Source organism: Salvelinus fontinalis, chromosome 17, assembly GCF_029448725.1.
Source record: "Salvelinus fontinalis isolate EN_2023a chromosome 17, ASM2944872v1, whole genome shotgun sequence".
Classification (NCBI taxonomy): Eukaryota; Metazoa; Chordata; class Actinopteri; order Salmoniformes; family Salmonidae; genus Salvelinus; species Salvelinus fontinalis.
In genome coordinates this window covers 18,677,796-18,698,196 of record NC_074681.1, presented here as the reverse complement: position 1 = coordinate 18,698,196, position 20,401 = coordinate 18,677,796, and the positions used below count along the sequence as shown (strand labels likewise).

At 43.6% G+C, this 20,401-nt stretch overlaps 1 protein-coding gene across 1 annotated transcript in view; it reads left to right on the top strand.

Annotated features, from left to right (window-relative positions):
* LOC129813907 (ephrin type-A receptor 4-like) overlaps window positions 1–19,614 on the top strand; it is a 66,266-nt gene extending 46,652 nt beyond the window's left edge. The window contains exons 7-18 of the mRNA XM_055866516.1: window positions 2,521–2,645; window positions 3,435–3,594; window positions 3,716–3,827; window positions 13,820–13,878; window positions 14,007–14,120; window positions 14,927–15,112; window positions 15,258–15,319; window positions 15,406–15,615; window positions 15,806–15,982; window positions 16,114–16,304; window positions 16,419–16,577; window positions 17,284–19,614. Coding sequence (XP_055722491.1) covers window positions 2,521–2,645; window positions 3,435–3,594; window positions 3,716–3,827; window positions 13,820–13,878; window positions 14,007–14,120; window positions 14,927–15,112; window positions 15,258–15,319; window positions 15,406–15,615; window positions 15,806–15,982; window positions 16,114–16,304; window positions 16,419–16,577; window positions 17,284–17,413 — 1,685 coding nt within the window. The 3' untranslated portion in view covers window positions 17,414–19,614. The remainder of the gene's footprint in view (window positions 1–2,520; window positions 2,646–3,434; window positions 3,595–3,715; window positions 3,828–13,819; window positions 13,879–14,006; window positions 14,121–14,926; window positions 15,113–15,257; window positions 15,320–15,405; window positions 15,616–15,805; window positions 15,983–16,113; window positions 16,305–16,418; window positions 16,578–17,283) is intronic.
* The last annotated feature ends 787 nt before the right edge of the window (window positions 19,615–20,401 follow it).

Sequence of the window (20,401 nt, the reverse complement as noted above, 5' to 3'; positions counted from 1 at the left end):
ATTCCAGAAAATGATGTCATGGCTTTAGAAGCTTCTGATATGCTAATTGACATCATTTAAGTCAATTGGAGGTGTACCTGTGGATGTATTTCAAGGCCTACCTTCAAACTCAGTGCCTCTTTGCTTGACAACATGGGAAAATGAAAAGAAATCAGCCAAGAACTCAAAAAAAATATTGGGGACCTCCACAAGACTGGTTCATCCTTGGGAGCAATTTCCAAACGCCTGAAGGTACCACGTTCATTTGTACAAACAATAGTACGCAAGTATAAACACCATAGGACCACGTAGCTGTCATACCGCTCAGGAATGTGACGTGTTCTGTCTCCTAGAGATGAACGTACTTTTGTGCGAAAAGTGCAAATCAATCCCAGAACAACAGCAATGGACCTTGTGAAGATGCTGGAGGAAACCGGTACAAAAGTATCTATATCCACAGTAAAACGAGTCCTATATCGACATAACCTGAAAGGCCGCTCAGCAAGGACGAAGCCACTGCTCCAAAACATACATAAAAAAAACAGACTATGGTTTGTAACTGCACATGGGGACAAAGATCATACTTTTTGGAGAGATGTCCTTTGGTCTGATGAAACAAAAATAGAACTGTTTGGTCATAATGACCATTGTTATGTTTGGAGGAAACGGGAATGCTTGCAAGACGAAGAACACCATCCCAACCGTGAAGCACAGGGGTGGCAGCATCATGTTGTGGGGCTGCTTTGGTGCAGGAGGGACTGTGCACTTCACAAAATAGATGGCTTCATGAGGAAGGGAAATTATGTGGATATATTGAAACAACATCTCAAGACATTAGTCAGGAAGTTAAAGCTTGGTCGCAAATGGGTCTTCCAAATGGACAATGACCACAAGCATACTTCCAAAGTTGTGGCAAAATGGCTTAAGAACAACAAAGTCAAGGTATTGGACTGGCCATCACAAAGCCCTGACCTCAATCCCATAGAACATTTTTGGGCAGAACTGAAAAGGCGTGTTCGATCAAGGAGGCCTTCAAACCTGACTCAGTTACACCAGATCTGTCAGGAGGAATGGGCCCAAATTCACAAACTTATTGTGGGAAGCTTGTGAAAGGCTACCTGAAATGTTTGACCCAAGTTAAACAATTTAAAGGCAATGCTACCAAATACTAATTGAGTGTATGTAAACTTCTGACCCACTGGGAATGTGATGAAATAAATAAAAGCTGAAATCAATAATTCTCTCTACTATTATTCTGACATTTCACATAATTAAAATAAAGTGGTGATCCTAACTGACCTAAGACAGGGAATTTTTAATAGGATTAAATGTCAGGAATTGTTAAACTGAGTTTAAATGTTTTTGGTTAAGGTGTATGTAAACTTCTGACTTCAACTGTGTGTGTTTGTGTGTGTGCGCGTGTGTGTGTTCTGGGAGAAGGTCTGCTCGTTTGACAACTTCTCTTTACAGTTAGGAGGACTGTAAGTTTTATGAGGTGTTTCATTTTATCTTGTTCGGGAGTGTGAGTCAGATGAGGTGTGTGTATGTGTTTTACTGTATGTAAAATGTGTGTCTGTGTGTAACACAATCCACTCACTCTAGTATTTTCTGTGTAATATTAAATGTAAAATGTCTTTGAGTCACAGATAGCGGTAGACACACCTACTTTTACTGCCTGATGGAAGTGTGTTGTCTTCTTGTGTAGTATATCGTCACCTACTGGGTGTTAAAAGAGTAGTATGGGAACTAACCAGAGTCAGTCAATACTCATACACTCTGAAATAAAAAAATTCTGTCTTTAGTGAGTCAGTATCATAATTCCAGAGAGTCACATAGACCAGTGACATAACTCTCTTCTCCTGAAGGTCAGTATGCCAGAGTGATTACCACAATAACACTGGGACATGGGGGGAGAGGAAGACGATATTAGAGGGATAGAAAGACAGGATGAAATGAGGTGAGACCTGTTTCCTAGACAAAGGTGCCATGTCATCCAGGACTCTGTGGTGAATTGGGTCGTTGTGATTGCCATCCAACATTAAGTGATGCGGTTCTTTCCTGTCAAGCCTGTAGCTTGAAGCATTTTTCTATGCATTTGTTATGCCATTGTGTCTTAACTATTCTGGTAAACCATTCAGGACCGTTCAATAGAATGTAGAAGCCATGGGCCTCCTGAGTGGTGCAGCGGTCTAAGGCACTACATCGCAGTGCTAGAGGCTTCGCTACAGACCTAGGTTTGATCCCAGGCTGTATCACAACCGGCCGTTATCAGGAGTCTCATAGGGCGGCACATAATTGGCCCAGCATTGTCCGGGTTTGGCCGGGGGGGGGCTTTACTTGGCTCGTCGCGCTCTAGCGACTCCTTGTGGAGGGGCCGGGGGCCTGCAGGCTGACAGCAGTCGTCAGTTGAACTGTGTTTCCTCCGACACATTGGTCCGGCTGGATTCCGGGTTAAGCAGGCGGTTGTTAAGATGTGTTCATTCTTCAACTTGTGTACCCCTCTTTCTCTCCTCTCTCTCTTTCGCCCACTCTCTCACATAGCTCCCTCCCCAGTCACGTCCATCCAGGCCAGTGATGTCACCAGGCACGGTGTGTCCTTGGCATGGCAACAGCCCGACCGGCCCAATGGGGTCATCCTTGAGTACGAGGTCAAGTACTACGAGAAGGTAAGGTGTCTCGTGGGAACCGCGTTTCAGAAATCAGATATTCTGTGGAAACCTATTGTAACTGTGTGTTTGTGTGTTATGTGTATCTGTGAGTGTATAAGTTTTCACCTGCTTCAACTGCTTCAACTGTTATCAATAGACCTATAAAATAACCAATAAACTATCTTCAAAACCTTCCTTGTGTTTGACACAGAAATGGATAGAAGGAGAAATGTAGCAGGTTGACATTTATTGTCATGAGTCTTGTCCTGGAGGCAGAACTGAGTGTAAAAATTCATGAAAACAAAAATATATTTTTTGTTCTTAATTTAAGTTTAGGGTTAGCAGTGTGGTTAGGGTTATAATGTTGTGACTTGTGGCTGTGCCAGCAGAGCTGCCTCCAGAACAAGATCAGTTACACAAAACGCTAACCTGCAGAAATGGAGGGAGAGATAATACGAGATAAAATATGTTGGGAGAGAAAAAGAGAGAGTTTGAGGCAATGTAGATAAGAGATGGGCAAGCTGTGGGAGGGATTTGTGACTGTGGCAATGTTTTTGTGTGTGTCCTTGCTTGAATGGTTACGTGAATATAGGCCATAGGGAGAGGGATTTCCCTCCAGACCCACACAGAAAACATTGTTCTGCAACTTCAAGTTACATTTTAGAATCATGTTCTCATCTCTTACCCATTTCCTTTTTGCTTGCCAATTATAATGGGTTGTATTTTAGTATGATGTACTGTATATTGGAACGCTTCATATAGTGGACATTGACACATCCCTCACCTCTTTTCCTCCTATCCAATCAGAATCAGAAGGAGAGGTCCTACCGCATTATGAAGACGTCATCCCGTAGTGCTGATATCACTGGGCTGAACCCACTCACTGTGTACGTCTTTCACGTGCGCGCTCGCACGGCCGCCGGATACGGAGAGTTCAGCGCCCCCTTTGAGTTTTCCACCAACTCAGGTACAACACTATGTTCTATTTGTCTATTTTTATAGAGCAAGGGATATTGATCAAAAAATATGTACCTGTTTTTTAATGAATACATCCTGGTTTGTGACTTGTTGTCTCCTCCCCCTGTCAGATCCCTTGCCTCTGATTGGTAATGCCGCTAACTCCACCCTTCTCCTACTGTCAATCAGTGGGGGTGTGGTTCTACTGCTCATCTCTACCACAGTCTTCATCGTCAGCCACAGGTACACACACACACACAGCCGCAGGTTAACATACATACAGTGTGTCCTAAAGGAGACAGTGTATCCTAAAGGAGACAGTATGTCCAAAAGGAGACAGTATGTATGATGGCAACCAGGAGGAGATGGCTGCTATGTTACGGGCTCCTAACCAATTGTGCTATTGTGTGTTTTTTTTGTAACTTATTTTGTACATAATGTTTCTGCCACCGTCTCTTATGACCGAAAAGAGCTTCTGGACATCAGAACAGCGATTACTCACCTCATACTGGACGAAGATCTTTTCGTTTAACAAGTCGGACGCAAAGGATTTACTTCAGGCACCCGACAAGGCCCAAATCCCCGTCATTCGTATGATGAAGAGACGGAGATATCGGTGACGAAGGTCGGGGTGCCTTGTAAGTACGGCTAGTGAGTAATCCCCCTCTACCATCAGTCCTATTAGCCAACGTGCAATCATTGGGTAACAAAATGGATGAGCTCCGATCAAGATTATCCTACCAACGGGACATTAAAAACTGTAATATCTTATGTTTCACCGAGTCGTGGCTGAACGACGACATGGATAACATACAGCTAGCTTGGTTTTCGGTCCATCGGGAAGATGGAACAGCTGCATCTGGTAAACCACGGGGTGGCAGTCTATGTCTATTTGTAAATAACAGCTGGTGCAAGAAATCTAATATTAAGGAAGTCTCAAGGTTTTGCTCACCTGAGGTAGAGTATCTCATGATAAGCTGTAGACCACACTATTTACCAAGAGTTCTCATCTATATTTTTTGTAGCTGTCTATTCATCACCACAAAACGATGCTGGCACTAAGACGGCAATCAATCGAGCTCTATAAGGCGATAAGCAAACAAGAAAATGCTCATCCAGAGGCGGTACTCCTAGTGGCCGGGGACTTTAATGCATGGAAACTTAAATTTGTTTTAGCTCATTTCTACCAGCATGTTAAATATGCAACCAGAGGGAAAAAAAACTCTAGACCACCTTTACTGCACACACAGAGACGCGTACAAAGCTCTCCCTCGCCCTCAATTTGGCAAATCTTACCATAACTCTATCCTCCTGATTCCTGCTTAAAGCAAAAACTTAAACAGGAAGTACCAGTGACTCGCTCAATAAGGAAGTGGTCAGATAACGAGGATGCTAAGCTACAGGACTGTTTTGCTAGGACAGACTGGAATATGTTCCGGAATTCTTCTAATGGCATTGAGGAGTACATCACATCAGTCACTGGCTTCATCAATAAGTGCATCGATGACGTTGTCCCCACAGTGACCATACGTACATACCACAAACAGAAGCCATGGATTACAGGCAACATCCGCACTGAGCTAAAGTGTAAAGCTGCCGCTTTCACGGAGCGGGACTCTAACCCAGACGCTTATAAGAAATCCCGCTATGCCCTCTGACGAACCATCAAACAGGCAAAACGTCAATACAGGACTAAGATTGAATCGTTCTACACCGGCTCTGACACTTGTTGGATGTGGCAGGGCTTGCAAACTGGATGTGGCATGGCTTGCAAACTGGATGTGGCAGGGCTTGCAAACTGGATGTGGCAGGGCTTGCAAACTGGATGTGGCAGGGCTTGCAAACAGACTACAAAGGGAAGCACAGCCGTGAGTTGCTTAGTGACACGTGCCTACTAGACGAGCTAAATGACTTCTATGCTCGCTCCGTAGCCAATGTGAGTAAAACAGGTTAACTTCTTTGGGCTGCAAGCCCGAAGCCGGGCACAATATGACAACAGCCACTTCAAGTGCAGGGCGCGAAATTCAAAAGATATTTTTTAGAAATATTTAACTTTCACACATTTACAAGTCCAATACAGCAAATGAAAGATAAACATCTTGTGAATCCAGCCAACATGTCCGATTTTTAAAATGTTTTACAGCGAAAACACCACGTATATTTATGTTAGCTCACCACCAAATACAAAAAAGGACAGACATTTTCACAGCACGGGTAGCATGCACAAAACCAACCTAACTAACCAACCAAACTAACCAAGAAACAACTTCATCAGATGACAGTCTTATAACATGTTATACAATAAATCTATGTTTTGTTCAAAAAATTTGCATATTTGAGGTATAAATCAGTTTTACATTGCAGCTACCATCACAGCTACCATCACAAATAGCACCGAAGCAGCCTGAGTAATTACAGACACCAACGTGAAATACCTAAATACTCATCATAAAACATTTCTGAAAAATACATGGTGTACAGCAAATGAAAGACAAGGATCTTGTGAATCCAGCCAATATTTCCGATTTCTTAAGTGTTTTACAGCGAAAACACAATATAGCATTATATTAGCTTTCCACAATAGCCAGAAACACAAGCCATTTACCAGCAGCAAAAGTTAGCGATCGTAACAAACCAGCAAAAGTTATATAATTTTTGACTAAGTTTGGAGCTGTGCTTTGGGTCATTGTCCTGTTGTAAGAGGAAATTGGCTCCAATTAAGGGCCGTCCACAGGGTATGGCATGGCGTTGCAAAATGGAGTGATAGCCTTCCTTCTTCAAGATCCCTTTTACCCTGTACAAATCTCCCACTTTACCACCACCAAAGCACCCCCAGACCATGACATTGCTTCTACCATGCTTGACAGATGGCGTCAAGCACTCCTCCAGCATCTTTTAATTTTTTCTGCGTCTCACGAATGTTCCTCTTTGTGATCCGAACACCTCAAACTTAGATTTGTCTGTCCACAACACTTTTTTCCAATCTTCCTCTGTCCAGTGTCTGTGTTCTTTTGCCCATCTTAATCTTTTATTTTTATTGGCCAGTCTGAGATATGTCTTTTTCTTTGCAACTCTGATTGGAAGGCCAGCATCCCAGAGTCGCCTCTTCACTGTTGACATAGAGACTGGTGCTTTGCAGGTACTATTTAATGAAGCTGCCAGTTGAGTACTTGTGAGGTGTCTGTTTCTCAAACTAGATACTCTGATGTACTTGTCCTCTTGCTCAGTTGTGCACCTAGGCCTCCCACTCCTCTTTCTATTCTGGTTAGAGCCAGTTTGCGCTGTTCTGTGAAGGGAGTAGTATGAGATCTTCAGTTTCTTGGCAATTTCTCGCATGGAATAGCCTTCATTTCTCAGAACAAGAATAGACTGATGAGTTTCAGAAGAAAGTTCTTTGTTTCTGGCCATTTTGAGCCTGTAATCGAGCCCACAAATGCTGATGCTCCAGATACTCAACTAGTCTAAAGAAGGCCAGTTTTATTGCTTCTTTAAGCAGAACAATAGTTTCCAGCTGTGCTAACATAATTGCAAAAGTGTTTTCTAATGAGCCTTTTAAAATTATAAACTTGGATAAGCTAACACAACGTGCCATTGGAACACAGGAGTGATGGTTGCTGATAATGGGCCTCTGTATGCCTATGTAGATATTCCTTAAAAAATCCGCCGTTTCCAGTTACAATAGTCATTTACAACATTAACAATGTCTACACTGTATTTCCGATCAATTTGATGTTATTTTAATGGACAAAACATTTGCTTTTCTTTCCAAAACAAGGACATTTCTAAGTGGCCCCAAACCTTTGAATGGTAGTGTACCTATTACCTCAATTACCTCGACTAACCGGTGCCCCCGCACATTGACTATGTACCAGTATCCCCCTGTATATAGCCTCGCTACAGTTTTTTTATTCCGTCATTTCCGGTCACAACTTGCAGACTTGTTTATGTTTTGCTGTGCGTTTTGTTGCCAACCTTATTTTGCTACCTGACAACTTTACGGTTTTACTTTTTAATTACCGTTTATATTTTTTGTTTTTCACTCACTCAACTTTTTTTCATTTAACTTTTTCACTCCGGACGCTTTATCTGGACATGGTTCGTCAGGACTTCCAACAGCTGAAGCTAAGTAGTAACATTAACATGATGCCTCCTAATTGCAGTCGCTGTACTCATAATATACAGGAGAACGATCGCCTTACGGCGAGGATAGCTGTGCTACAAGCCCAGCTTCAGACGCAATCGTTAGGCAAGGGTAATTTCAGTGTAGGAAAGGATGAAACAGCGTCTGTGCCACCAGTAAGTACAGATAGTAACGTTAGTACAAATCCCCTCGCACGGTCCCCGCAGCTGGACAACTTTCTCATGGCTTCTGGAGGGAAATGCTGAAATGCTCAACCGGTGTCGCTCATTCAGCCGACAGAAACGTTCAACCGGTTCTCCCCATTAAGCAGCGAGTCGGAGTCTGAGGCCGAGCCTTCTCTGGTCTCTACTCCTCCCGTTACGGGGTCTGAGACGCCGAAGCCTCCCACTATTAGCTCTGACAAATTGAAAACCCTAGTCATTGGCGACTCCATTACCCGCAGTATTAGACTTAAAAACGAATCATCCAGCGATCATACACTGTTTACCAGGGGGCAGGGCTACCGATGTTAAGGCTAATCTGAAGATGGTGCTGGCTACAGCTAAAACTGGCGAGTGTAGAGAGTATAGAGATATTGTTATCCACGTCGGCACCAACGATGTTAGGATGAAACCGTCAGAGGTCACCAAGCGCAACATAGCTTCAGCGTGGAAATCAGCTAGAAAGATGTGTCGGCATCGAGTAATTGTTTCTGGCCCCCTCCCAGTTAGGGGGAGTGATGAGCTCTACAGCAGAGTCTCACAACTCAATCGCTGGTTGAAAACTGTTTTCTGCCCCTCCCAAAAGATAACATTTGTAGATAATTGGCCCTCTTTCTGGGACTCAGCCACAAACAGGACCAAGCCTGGTCTGCTGAGGAGTGACGGACTCCATCCTAGCTGGAGGGGTGCTCTCATCTTATCTACCAGCATAGACAGGGCTCTAGCTCCACAATGAAATAGGGTGCAGGCCAGGCAGCAGGCTGTTAGCCAACCTGCCAGCTTAGTGGAGTCTGCCACTAGCACAGTCAGTGTAGTCAGCTCTGCTATCCCCATTGAGACCGTGTCTGTGCCTCGACCTAGGTTGGGCAAAACTAAACATGGCGGTGTTCGCCTTAGCAATCTCACTAGAATAAAGACCTCCTCCATTCCTGCCATTATTGAAAGAGATCGTGATACCTCACATCTCAAAATAGGGCTACTTAATGTTAGATCCCTCACTTCAAAGGCAGTTAGTCAATGAACTAATCACCTCCTGGTTACACTAGTGACCATATCCCCCGTGCATCCCGCAAAGGCGGAGGTGTTGCTAACATCTACGATAGCAAATTTCAATTTACAAAAAAAAAAATGGCGTTTTCGTCTTTTGAGCTTCTAGTCATGAAATCTATGCAGCCTACTCAATCACTTTTTATAGCTACTGTTTACAGGCCTCCTGGGCCATATACAGCGTTCCTCACTGAGTTCCCTGAATTCCTATCGGACCTTGTAGTCATAGCAGATAATATTCAAATTTTTTGTGATTTTAATTTTCACATGGAAAAGTCCACAGACCCACTCCAAAAGGCTTTCGGAGCCATCATCGACTCAGTGGGTTTTGTCCAACATGTCTCTGGACCTACTCACTGTCACAGTCATACTCTGGACCTAGTTTTGTCCCCTGGAATAAATGTTGTGGATCTTAATGTTTTTAATGTATCGGACGACCATTTTATTACGTTTGCAATCGCAAAAAATAATCTGCTCAGACCCCAACCAAGGAGCATCAAAAGTCGTGCTAAAAAATCTCAGACAACCAACAGATTCCTTGATGCCCTTCCAGACTCCTTCTGCCTACCCAAGGACGTCAGAGGACAAAAATCAGTTAACCACCTAACTGACGAACTCAATTTAACCTTGCGCAATACCCTAGATGCAGTTGCACCCCTAAAAACTAAAAATATTTGTCATAAGAAACTAGCTCCCTGGTATACAGAAAATACCCGAGTTCTGAAGCAAGCTTCCAGAAAATTGGAACAGATATGGCGCCACACCAAACTGGAAGTCTTCCGACTAACTTGGAAAGACAGTAGCGTGCAGTATCAAAGAGCCCTCGCTGCTGCTCGATCATCCTATTTTTCCAACTTAATTGAGGAAAATAAGAACAATCCTAAATTTATTTTTGATACTGTCGCAAAGCTAACTTAAAAGCAGCATTCCCCAAGAGAGGATGGCTTTCACTTCAGCAGTAATAAATTCTAGGATCAAGAGAGACACTCAAGTGTTTTAGTACTATATCTCTTGACACAATGATGAAAATAATCACGGCCTCTAAACCTTCAAGCTGCATACTGGACCCTATTCCAACTAAACAACTGAAAGAGCTGCTTCGTGTGCTTGGCCCTCCTATGTTGAACATAATAAACGGCTCTCTATCCACCGGTTGTGTACCAAACTCACTAAAAGTGGCAGTAATAAAGCCTCTCTTGAAAAGCCAAACCTTGACCCAGAAAATGTAAAAAACTATCGGCCTATATCGAATCTTCCATTCCTTTAAAAAAAAAAATGAAAAAGCTGTTGCGCAGCAACTCACTGCCTTCCTGAAGACAAACAATGTATACGAAATGCTTCAGTCTGGTTTCAGACCCCATCATAGCACTGAGACTGCACTTGTGAAGCTGGTAAATGACCTTTTAATAGCGTCAGACCGAGGCTCCGCATCTGTCCTCGTGCTCTTAGACCTTAGTGCTGCTTTTGATACCATCGATCACCACATTCTTTTGGAGAGATTGGAAACCCAAATTGGTCTACACGGACAAGTTCTGGCCTGGTTTAGATTTTATCTGTCGGAAAGATATCAGTTTGTCTCTTTGGATGGTTTGTCCTCTGACAAATCAACTGTAAATGTCGGTGTTCCTCAAGGTTCCGTTTTAGGGCCACTATTGTTTTCACTATATATTTTACCTCTTGGTGATGTCATTCGGAAACATAATGTTAACTTTCACTGCTATGCGGATGCCACACAGCTGTACATTTCAATGAAACATGGTGAAGCCCCAAAATTGCCCTCGCTAGAAGCCTGTATTTCAGACATAAGGAAGTGGATGGCTGCAAACTTTCTACTTTTAAACTCGGACAAAACAGAGATGCTTGTTCTAGGTCCCAAGAAACAAAGAGATCGTCTGTTGAATCTGACAATTAGTCTTGATGGTTGTACAGTCATCTCAAATAAAACTGTGAAGGACCTCGGCGTTACTCTGGACCCTGATCTCTCTTTTGACGAACATATCAAGACTGTTTCAAGGAATAGCTTTGTTCCATCTACGTAACATTGCAAAAATCTGAAACTTTCTGTCCAAAAATGATGCAGAAAAATTAATCCATGCTTTTGTTACTTCTATGTTAGACTACTGCAATGCTCTACTTTCCGGCTACCCGGATAAAGCACTAAATAAACTTCAGTTAGTGCTAAATACGGCTGCTAGAATCCTGACTAGAACCCAACATTTTTATCATATTACTCCAGTGCTAGCTTCCCTACACGGGCTTCCTGTTAAGGCAAGGGCTGATTTCAAGGTTTTACTGCTAACCTACAAAGCATTACATGGGCTTGCCTATCTTTCCGATTTGGTCCTGCCGTACATACCTACACGTCACAAGACGCAGGCCTCCTAATTGTCCCTAGAATTTCTAAGCAAACAGCTGGAGGCAGGGCTTTCTCTTATAGATCTCAATTTTAATGGAATGGTCTGCCTACTCATGTGAGAGACGCAGACTCGGTCTCAACCTTTAAGTCTTTACTGAAGACTCATCTCATTTCTCTCAGTGTGTATGATTGAGTCTAGTCTGGCCCAGGAGTGTGAAGGTGAACGGAAAGGCTCTGGAGCAACGAACCGCCCTTGCTGTCTCTGCCTGACCGGTTCCCCTCTCTCCACTGGGATTCTCTGCCTCTAACCCTATTACAGGGGCTGAGTCACTGGCTTACTGGTGCTCTTCCATGCTGTCCCTAGGAGGGGTGCGTCACTTGAGTGGGTTGAGTCACTGACGTGATCTTCCTGTCTGGGTTGGCGACCCCCCTTGGGTTGTGCCGTGGAGGAGATCTTTGTGTGCTATACTCGGCATTGTCTCAGGATGGTAAGTTGGTGGTTGAAGATATCCCTCTAGTGGTGTGGGGGCTGTGCTTTGGCAAAGTGGGTGGGGTTATATCCTGCCTGTTTGGCCCTGTCCGGGGGTATCATCGGATGGGGCCACAATGTCTCCTGACCCCTCCTGTCTCAGCCTCCAGTATTTATGCTGCAGTAGTTTATGTGTCGGGGGGCTAGGGTCAGTCTGTTATATCTGGAGTACTTTATCCGGTGTCCTATGTGAATTTAAGTATGCTCTCTCTAATTCTCTCTTTCTCTCTCTCGGAGGACCTGGCATGATGACTCCTTGCTGTCCCCAGTCCACCTGGCCGTGCTGCTGCTCCAGTTTCAACTGTTCTGCCTGCGGCTATGGAACCCTGACCTGTTCACCGGACGTGCTACCTGTCCCAGACCTGCTTTTTTCAACTCTCTAGAGACAGCAGGAGCGGTAGAGATAGTCTTAATGATTGGCTATGAAAAGCCAACTGACATTTACTCCTGAGGTGCTCGACAACTACTGTGAATATTATTATTTTTATGAACATTTGAACATCTTGGCCATGTTCTGTTATAATCTCCACCCGGCACAGCCAGAAGAGGACTGGCCACCCCTTATAGCCTGGTTCCTCTCTAGGTTTCTTCCTAGGTTTTGGCCTTTCTAGGGAGTTTTTCCTAGCCACCGTGCTTCTACACCTGCAATGCTTGCTTTTTGGGGTTTTAGGCTGGGTTTCTGTACAGCACTTTGAGATATCAGCTGATGTAAGAAGGGCTATATAAATACATTTGATTTGATTTATTGTTGCTCCTTAATTATTTGTTGTTTTAAAAAAATATATATTTTTTTTTTTTCTTCACTTCAGTTCATTTTAGTATATACTTTCTTAACACTTCTTAAAGCTGCATTGTTGGTTAAGGGCTTGTAAGTAAGCATTTCACTGTAAGGTCTACAGCTGTTGTATTCGGCGCATCTGACAAATAACATTTGATTTGATTGATTTGATTTGTCCTAAAAGAGACGGTGTTTCCAAAAGGCCTGATTGCTCACCTGGTAATCCCCTTGTCCCTGATTTTATCATTAGTGTTCACAAAAACACAGCCCCTGTATCAACTTTCCCTTGCCTCCACACACACACACACACACACACACAACCTCTCCCTTGAGGCTGCTTTATACTGAGAGTGGCTCTCAGGACTAAGGTGTCACGCGTGTAGGCACTCACACACACACACACACCCCCGCACACACACACAAGTCACTATTCTCCCTCCATCCCCTTCTCCTTCTTCCTAAGTCACTGTTCTCCCTCCATCCCCTTCTCCTTCTTCCTAAGTCACTGTTCTCCCTCCATCCCCCTCTCCTTCTTCCTAAGTCACTATTCTCCCTCCATCCCCCTCTCCTTCTTCCTAAGTCACTATTCTCCCCCCATCCCCCTCTCCTTCTTCCTAAGTCACTATTCTCCCCCCATCCCCCTCTCCTTCTTCCTAAGTCACTATTCTCCCTCCATCCCCCTCTCCTTCTTCCTAAGTCACTATTCTCCCTCCATCCCCCTCTCCTTCTTCCTAAGTCACTATTCTCCCCCCATCCCCCTCTCCTTCTTCCTAAGTCACTATTCTCCCCCCATCCCCCTCTCCTTCTTCCTAAGTCACTATTCTCCCTCCATCCCCCTCTCCTTCTTCCTAAGTCACTATTCTCCCTCCATCCCCCTCTCCTTCTTCCTAAGTCACTATTCTCCCCCCATCCCCCTCTCCTTCTTCCTAAGTCACTATTCTCCCTCCATCCCCTTCTCCTTCTTCCTAAGTCACTATTCTCCCCCCATCCCCCTCTCCTTCTTCCTAAGTCACTGTTCTCCCTCCATCCCCCTCTCCTTCTTCCTAAGTCACTATTCTCCCCCCATCCCCCTCTCCTTCTTCCTAAGTCACTATTCTCCCTCCATCCCCCTCTCCTTCTTCTACCTGTTAGTGAGCTGTGTTCTGTTCCCTTCACTACTTCATTCTCTACCTCTGTTATTTCAGGAGGGGACAATACAGCAAAGCTAAGCAGGACTTAGAGGAGGAGAAACATTTAAACCCAGGTAAGACCACACACACAAACAAACATGGCCGAGCACATACTCATGTGGGCATCCCTCTATCCCTTCCAATTTATTTTCTCAAACCATCTCCATTCCCCCCCTCCTTCCCTCCCCCTCTCCATCTGAAGGTGTGAGGATATACGTGGACCCCTTCACCTATGAGGACCCGGACCAGGCTGTCCATGAGTTTGCCAAAGAGATTGACGCCTCCAACATACACATAGAGAAAGTAATTGGCATCGGTAAGGGAGCCTGACACACACACTGATAATAAATCATCAAGGTGTGTGTGTGTGTGTGTGTGTGTGTGTGTGTGTGTGTGTGTGTGTGTGTGTGTGTGTGTGTGTGTGTGTGTGTGTGTGTGTGTGTGTGTGTGTGTGTGTGTGTGTGTGTGTGTGTGTGTGTGTGTGTGTGTGTGTGTGTGCATGGTAGGTGAGTTTGGGGAGGTGTGTAGTTATTGATATTGTGTGTATCTGTGTGTGTTGTATGTGAGTTTGGGGAGGTGTGTAGTTATTTATACTGTGTGTATCTGTGTGCGTTGTAGGTGAGTTTGGGGAGGTGTATAGTTATTTATACTGTGTGTATCTGTGTGCGTTGTAGGTGAGTTTGGGGAGGTGTGTAGGTATTTATACTGTGTGTATCTGTGTGTGTTGTAGGTGAGTTTGGGGAGGTGTGTAGTTATTTATACTGTCTGTATCTGTGTGTGTTGTAGGTGAGTTTGGGGAGGTGTGTAGTTATTTATACTGTCTGTATCTGTGTGCGTTGTAGGTGAGTTTGGGGAGGTGTGTAGGTATTTATACTGTGTGTATCTGTGTGTGTTGTAGGTGAGTTTGGGGAGGTGTGTAGTTATTTATACTGTCTGTATCTGTGTGTGTTGTAGGTGAGTTTGGGGAGGTGTGTAGTTATTTATACTGTGTGTATCTGTGTGCGTTGTAGGTGAGTTTGGGGAGGTGTGTAGTTATTTATACTGTGTGTATCTGTGTGTGTTGTAGGTGAGTTTGGGGAGGTGTGTAGTTATTTATACTGTGTGTATCTGTGTGCGTTGTAGGTGAGTTTGGGGAGGTGTGTAGTGGCCGTCTGCGGCTCCAGGGGAAGAGAGAGATCTACGTGGCCATAAAGAGTCTGAAGGCAGGATATGCTGACAAACAGAGGCGGGAGTTCCTCTCTGAGGCCAGCATCATGGGACAGTTCGACCACCCAAACATCATCAGACTGGAGGGTGTGGTCACACGATGTGAGTGATTGACAGCTACTTTGACCAATCTAAGCAGATATTTACAGGTTCTTTCTTCGTTTAGAAAGTAAAAGCAGGGAACCCAAAACTGATCTTTGTAGAACTCCACCCTGGCTTAATCGCTGCTTGTTTGTCTCCTGTTCAGGTAAACCAGTGATGATCATCACAGAGTACATGGAGAATGGATCCCTCAACACCTTCCTCAGGGTAAGAAGGAGAACGAGAGAGAGTCTGTGTCTTTGTGTTCATACTGTAAACTCTATTCTAATGTCTGTATTGTCTTTCTCCATTAGAAACACGACGGTCAGTTCACAGTGATCCAGCTGGTGGGCATGCTGCGTGGCATCGTGTCGGGCATGAAGTACCTGTCTGACATGAGCTACGTTCACCGAGACCTGGCCGCCCGCAACATCCTGGTCAACAGCAACCTGGTGTGTAAGGTGTCTGACTTCGGCCTGTCACGAGTACTGGAGGACGACCCTGAGGCAGCATACACCACACGGGTAAGAACACAGAAACACAGGATAGAACATAGAACAAAGAACCTAAACATGCTTATTACTTGTCTGAAGTAATGATTTATTATGCAAGATAAGGTTTCAATGATTGTTAGATCACTCATCTTTTAAATGTGGGTCCTTAGCACCTGTGGATCCTAATTTCTCATTTCTCATTCTCTTCCATGTGTTACAGGAGGTGACTGGGACGTACCACTCTCCAGAGGGGAAGATCCCCATCAGATGGACTGCTCCAGAGGCCATCGCCTACAGGAAGTTCACCCCAGCCTCTGACACATGGAGCTACGGCGTGGTCATGTGGGAGGTGATGTCATATGGAGAGCGGCCATATTGGGACATGAGTAACCAGGATGTAAGCATGTGTTAAAACTCAAAAACAGGACATTCGCCTGAATGTGAGACAGAAACTAAGTTGAGCAGTTAGACAAAGTTAGTTAAACATGCTTTCTTACCCACTTGATCCCTATCTCCCCCTCTCTCTAGGTGATAAAAGCGATAGATGAGGGTTACCGTCTGCCCCCACCTATGGACTGTCCAGTTTGTCTGCACCAACTGATGTTAGACTGCTGGCAGAGAGACAGAATACACAGACCAAGTTTCACGCAGATCCTCAACATTCTGGATAAACTCATCCGCAACCCAACTACCACACTGAAGAGGACAGGAGGAGAGAGGTACACACACACACACCCAGAGGAAACCATGTCTTTCATTGCAGGCCCTTTCAATGTTTTTTCAGCATAACATGGACTCACTATAACTCATTATTTCTTTATATCTCTGTGCAGGCCTGTTCCCACTCTGTTGGAGCCTGTAGGAGGTCCAGAGTTTGTGTCAGTGTGGTCAGTAGAATACTGGCTCCAGGCTATAGGGATGGACATGTACAGAGACATCGTCACTGCTGCTGGATACACCAGTCCTGACAGCCTGCTAACCCTCACACAGCAGTGAGTCGGTTTCTCTCTCTCTCTCTCTGTCTCGCTCTGTCTCTCTCTCTCCCTCTCAATTCAAGGGGCTTTATTGGCATGAGAAACATATGTTAACCATGCCAAAGCAAGTGAAGTAGATAATATACAAAAATGAAATGAACAGTAAACATTACACTCACAGAAGTTCCAAAAAAATAAAGACATTACAAATGTCATATTATGTATATATACAGTGTTGTAACAATGTGCAAATGGGTAAAGTACAAAAGGGAAAATAAATAAATATAAATATTGGTTGTATTTACAATGGTGTTTGTTCTTCACTGGTTGCCCTTTTCTTGTGGCAACAGGTCACAAATCATGCTGCTGTGATGTCACGCTGTGGTATTTCACCCAGTAGATATGGGAGTTTATCAAAATTGGGTTTGTTTTTTCGAATTCTTTGTGGATCTGTGTATTCGGAGGGAAATATGTGTCTCTAATATGGTCATACATTTGGCAGGAGGTTAGGAAGTGCAGCTCAGTCTCCACCTCATTTTGTGGGCAGTGTGCACATAGCCTGTCTTCTCTTGAGAGCCATGTCTGCCTACGGCGTCCTTTCTCAATAGTCTCTCTCTGTCTCTCCTATTCTCTCGCTTTTTCTCTCTCTTTCTTTTTGTGTGTCCGTGTGCATGCTCTGTTCAACTCCCAACATGCCTAATTGTGTGTTGTACTATGTTTACAGGGACATGGCCAGTATAGGAATCGTCACACCATCACACCAGGACCAGATCCTTGCCAGTGTGCAGCAGGTATTGCTGTCCCACATGCAACAAATACAGGACCAGATGCAGGACAGTATGGTTCCCGTCTGAGCCAGTGAATGGATATAAAACAGAAACAGACGTTTACGTCATCCATGCACTTTAGATTGAGATGTTCATAAGGAATAACGTCAACAAACAAACCCTACAACAGAAAATATGAACGGAGGAGAGAAAAGAGGCACTTTTATAAACCATATAACCTTAGGGCATAGTTCAGAGGATTGACCTGAGGCTGAAGAAGCTGTTGAAGAGGTTCCCTGTGTGTTTCAGTGGAACCAACGGAACTTTCCGTCTCTTGTTCTGTTTACTTTTTGTACATATGTGTCTGTAAAAAAAAGAAATTCAACTGCTCTTAATTATTTTCTTTTTTTGGTGACTTTGTGACACGACAATATTTGTCACGGTCATCCTGACTTAAGTCATGTGCGAAACGTTTCTGTAGTTTGTTTAGAGTTCGGCTGGGCGATATGACCTAAGAATGATGATTAGATTATTATTTTTTCATATTTATGGGTGATTCACGATATATCAATTTCTAAAAGGTTTTCTCTAAATAAGCATTGTTGTATATACATAAAGGTAAAATACACTACATTTCACTAATTATTGTATTATTTTATCAAAATAGTTTAACCTTCTTTTTTTGCAATAATCACTGATATGGCTTTCAAGTCTGTCTATGAAAATGCCATTTTTGTTACAAATGTAATAACCAGAAGCATGCATAATGCACATTCACTAATAATGACTAACTTCTTGTAGAAGGCATTTCAGAAGATTGTTTATAATCTCTCAAGCACCAGTCCACATCTTAGTGAGTAGCCAGGTAATCTTTATATTTCAAATTTTGCCAACTTGGATTTTTTTGCTAGCTACAAGGCAGAACAGTTGAATTGTTATCGCCTCCCATTGTTAGGGCAGAGACATGAGCATCTCGTCATTATATACAGATCTCTGGTGTAAATGGGAAGGTGCACACAGCACAGAAGGAGCGAAGGAGACGAGACCAAAAAGACAACATGAGAACAAGCGGATATAAGAATGTTATCAAAAAAAGAACTTGATTTTGCAATACAGGTATTTGGAATATCGTGCAAGAAGATGAATTCAAATTAATTTGATATATTGCCCAGCCCTAGTTCAGTGGTGCCAATGTTTTCTGTTCAGATAAACTTTTGTTTTTGATCTCCACTACACAAACAGAATATATGTCTCCAATTTACCACATATGCATTTCAGGACCACACTACTCATTAATCTCCAATACAATATAAGGACTCCAACTCCCATAACCACTAAGGAGTAGTCCATCCATTGAACTTTGTTGACCAGTACTAATAAGTGCTACATCCATTCATCAACAAGGACTTGTAAGTTTATAGTGAAGCAGAGTTCAATGAATAAAACCAGGAGTTGAATGTCCACCAAGTATGGCCTAAGGCATTTCATATGACTACGATAGTCTATATTTTGTCATTGTGCAAATTTGCTGTTAATCAAATCTGAATCGTGACAGAATGTTGGCAAATTTTCAGCTGGTAGGGGAGAGATGTTTTAGCTGTTGTGGAGCGTTGGGCTCTATCTGAAACATTTGAAGGAGAGATGTTTTAGCTGTTGTTGGGCTCTATCTGAAACATTTGAAGGAGAGATGTTTTAGCTGTTGTGGAGCGTTGGGCTCTATCTGAAACATTTGAAGGAGAGATGTTTTAGCTGTTGTTGGGCTCTATCTGAAACATTTGAAGGAGAGATGTTTTAGATGTTGTTGGGCTCTATCTGAAACATTTGAAGGAGAGATGTTTTAGCTGTTGTGGAGCGTTGGGCTCTATCTGAAACATTTGAAGGATGTCTGAAAGTCAACAGAAACTTAAAGGACAAGCTGAGAAAGTGTAATTCTGAAGCATCACGCTGTGTGTGCGTGCGTGCGTGCTTGTCTTTGAGGACCAGTTTTGGATATGCAAAGCCAGGAAGACAGGGAGGAGAGTGTTATGTGATAGAATGTATTGTGCCAAGCTCTCAATGCCTTTTTTATTGAGGATGAACACACTAACAATGGTTTTATCTAGTCAACGATTAGCATATACTGTAGGTATTCTATGTCTTTGTAAATGTAATTGTTTGAAAATGAATTCAGGTACATGAAGCATTTCATTCTATTTATAGTCTTCTAATTATCTGGGTTGTAAATTGTAAAATAGGAATATGGAAAATGACTGACTGACATATTGTATTGTAATAAATGTCCAAACTGAGATGGGCTGCTTCTGTCAGAACTTATTTTTGCCACAGATGCGGCAGAGTGTGTGTGACTGGGAAGTGTGTGTGTGTTTGTGTGTATGTAACGACGTGAAGAGTGTTCACTAGTGTGTTCTGGCCAGCGGCGGCAAAGCCAGGTGGATTCAAGTGAAGGGTGCTGGGAGGCGTTCTGTTAAAACGTTCAGTGGTGTGGAGAGTGCCATCTGCTAAACACACAATGTGACACACATACACACACACACACACACATACACACACACCCACACATACACACACACCCACAACAGGAGAGAACTACACATGGACAGAATAGGACAGGGGACTAACATACATAGCAGTACAGAACATGGTGTACTCAGGGATATGTGTCACTGGAGCAACTGCTTGCACAAAACCAAACCTCAATTTCACATTCAAATCTGGGATATTTGTTCATTTGATTTTGGATGGAATAAAATTCTTGCCAGCTGGAGACAACAGCAAGTCACCTTGGATACTCAGACATTCTACACCAGGGTTTTGCATAGGATCTGACTGACACGGACACACACACAGACACACATCTGCCCTGTGGGTTAGGGGTGCGGGGCAGAGATATGCTGTGACAGTCTTTTTGAAGAGTTGCTCCCGTTAACGGCCTTAGACACACTGCTTTCTCACACAAAACACACCCTGTCTGATGAATACAGGCGCACCCACTCTACCATTCTAATAGAGTTTGAGGGATACCCAAGCACCAAGCTAGACACCAGTTACTAATCTGCCTGTCTGTCTCTGCAAGAA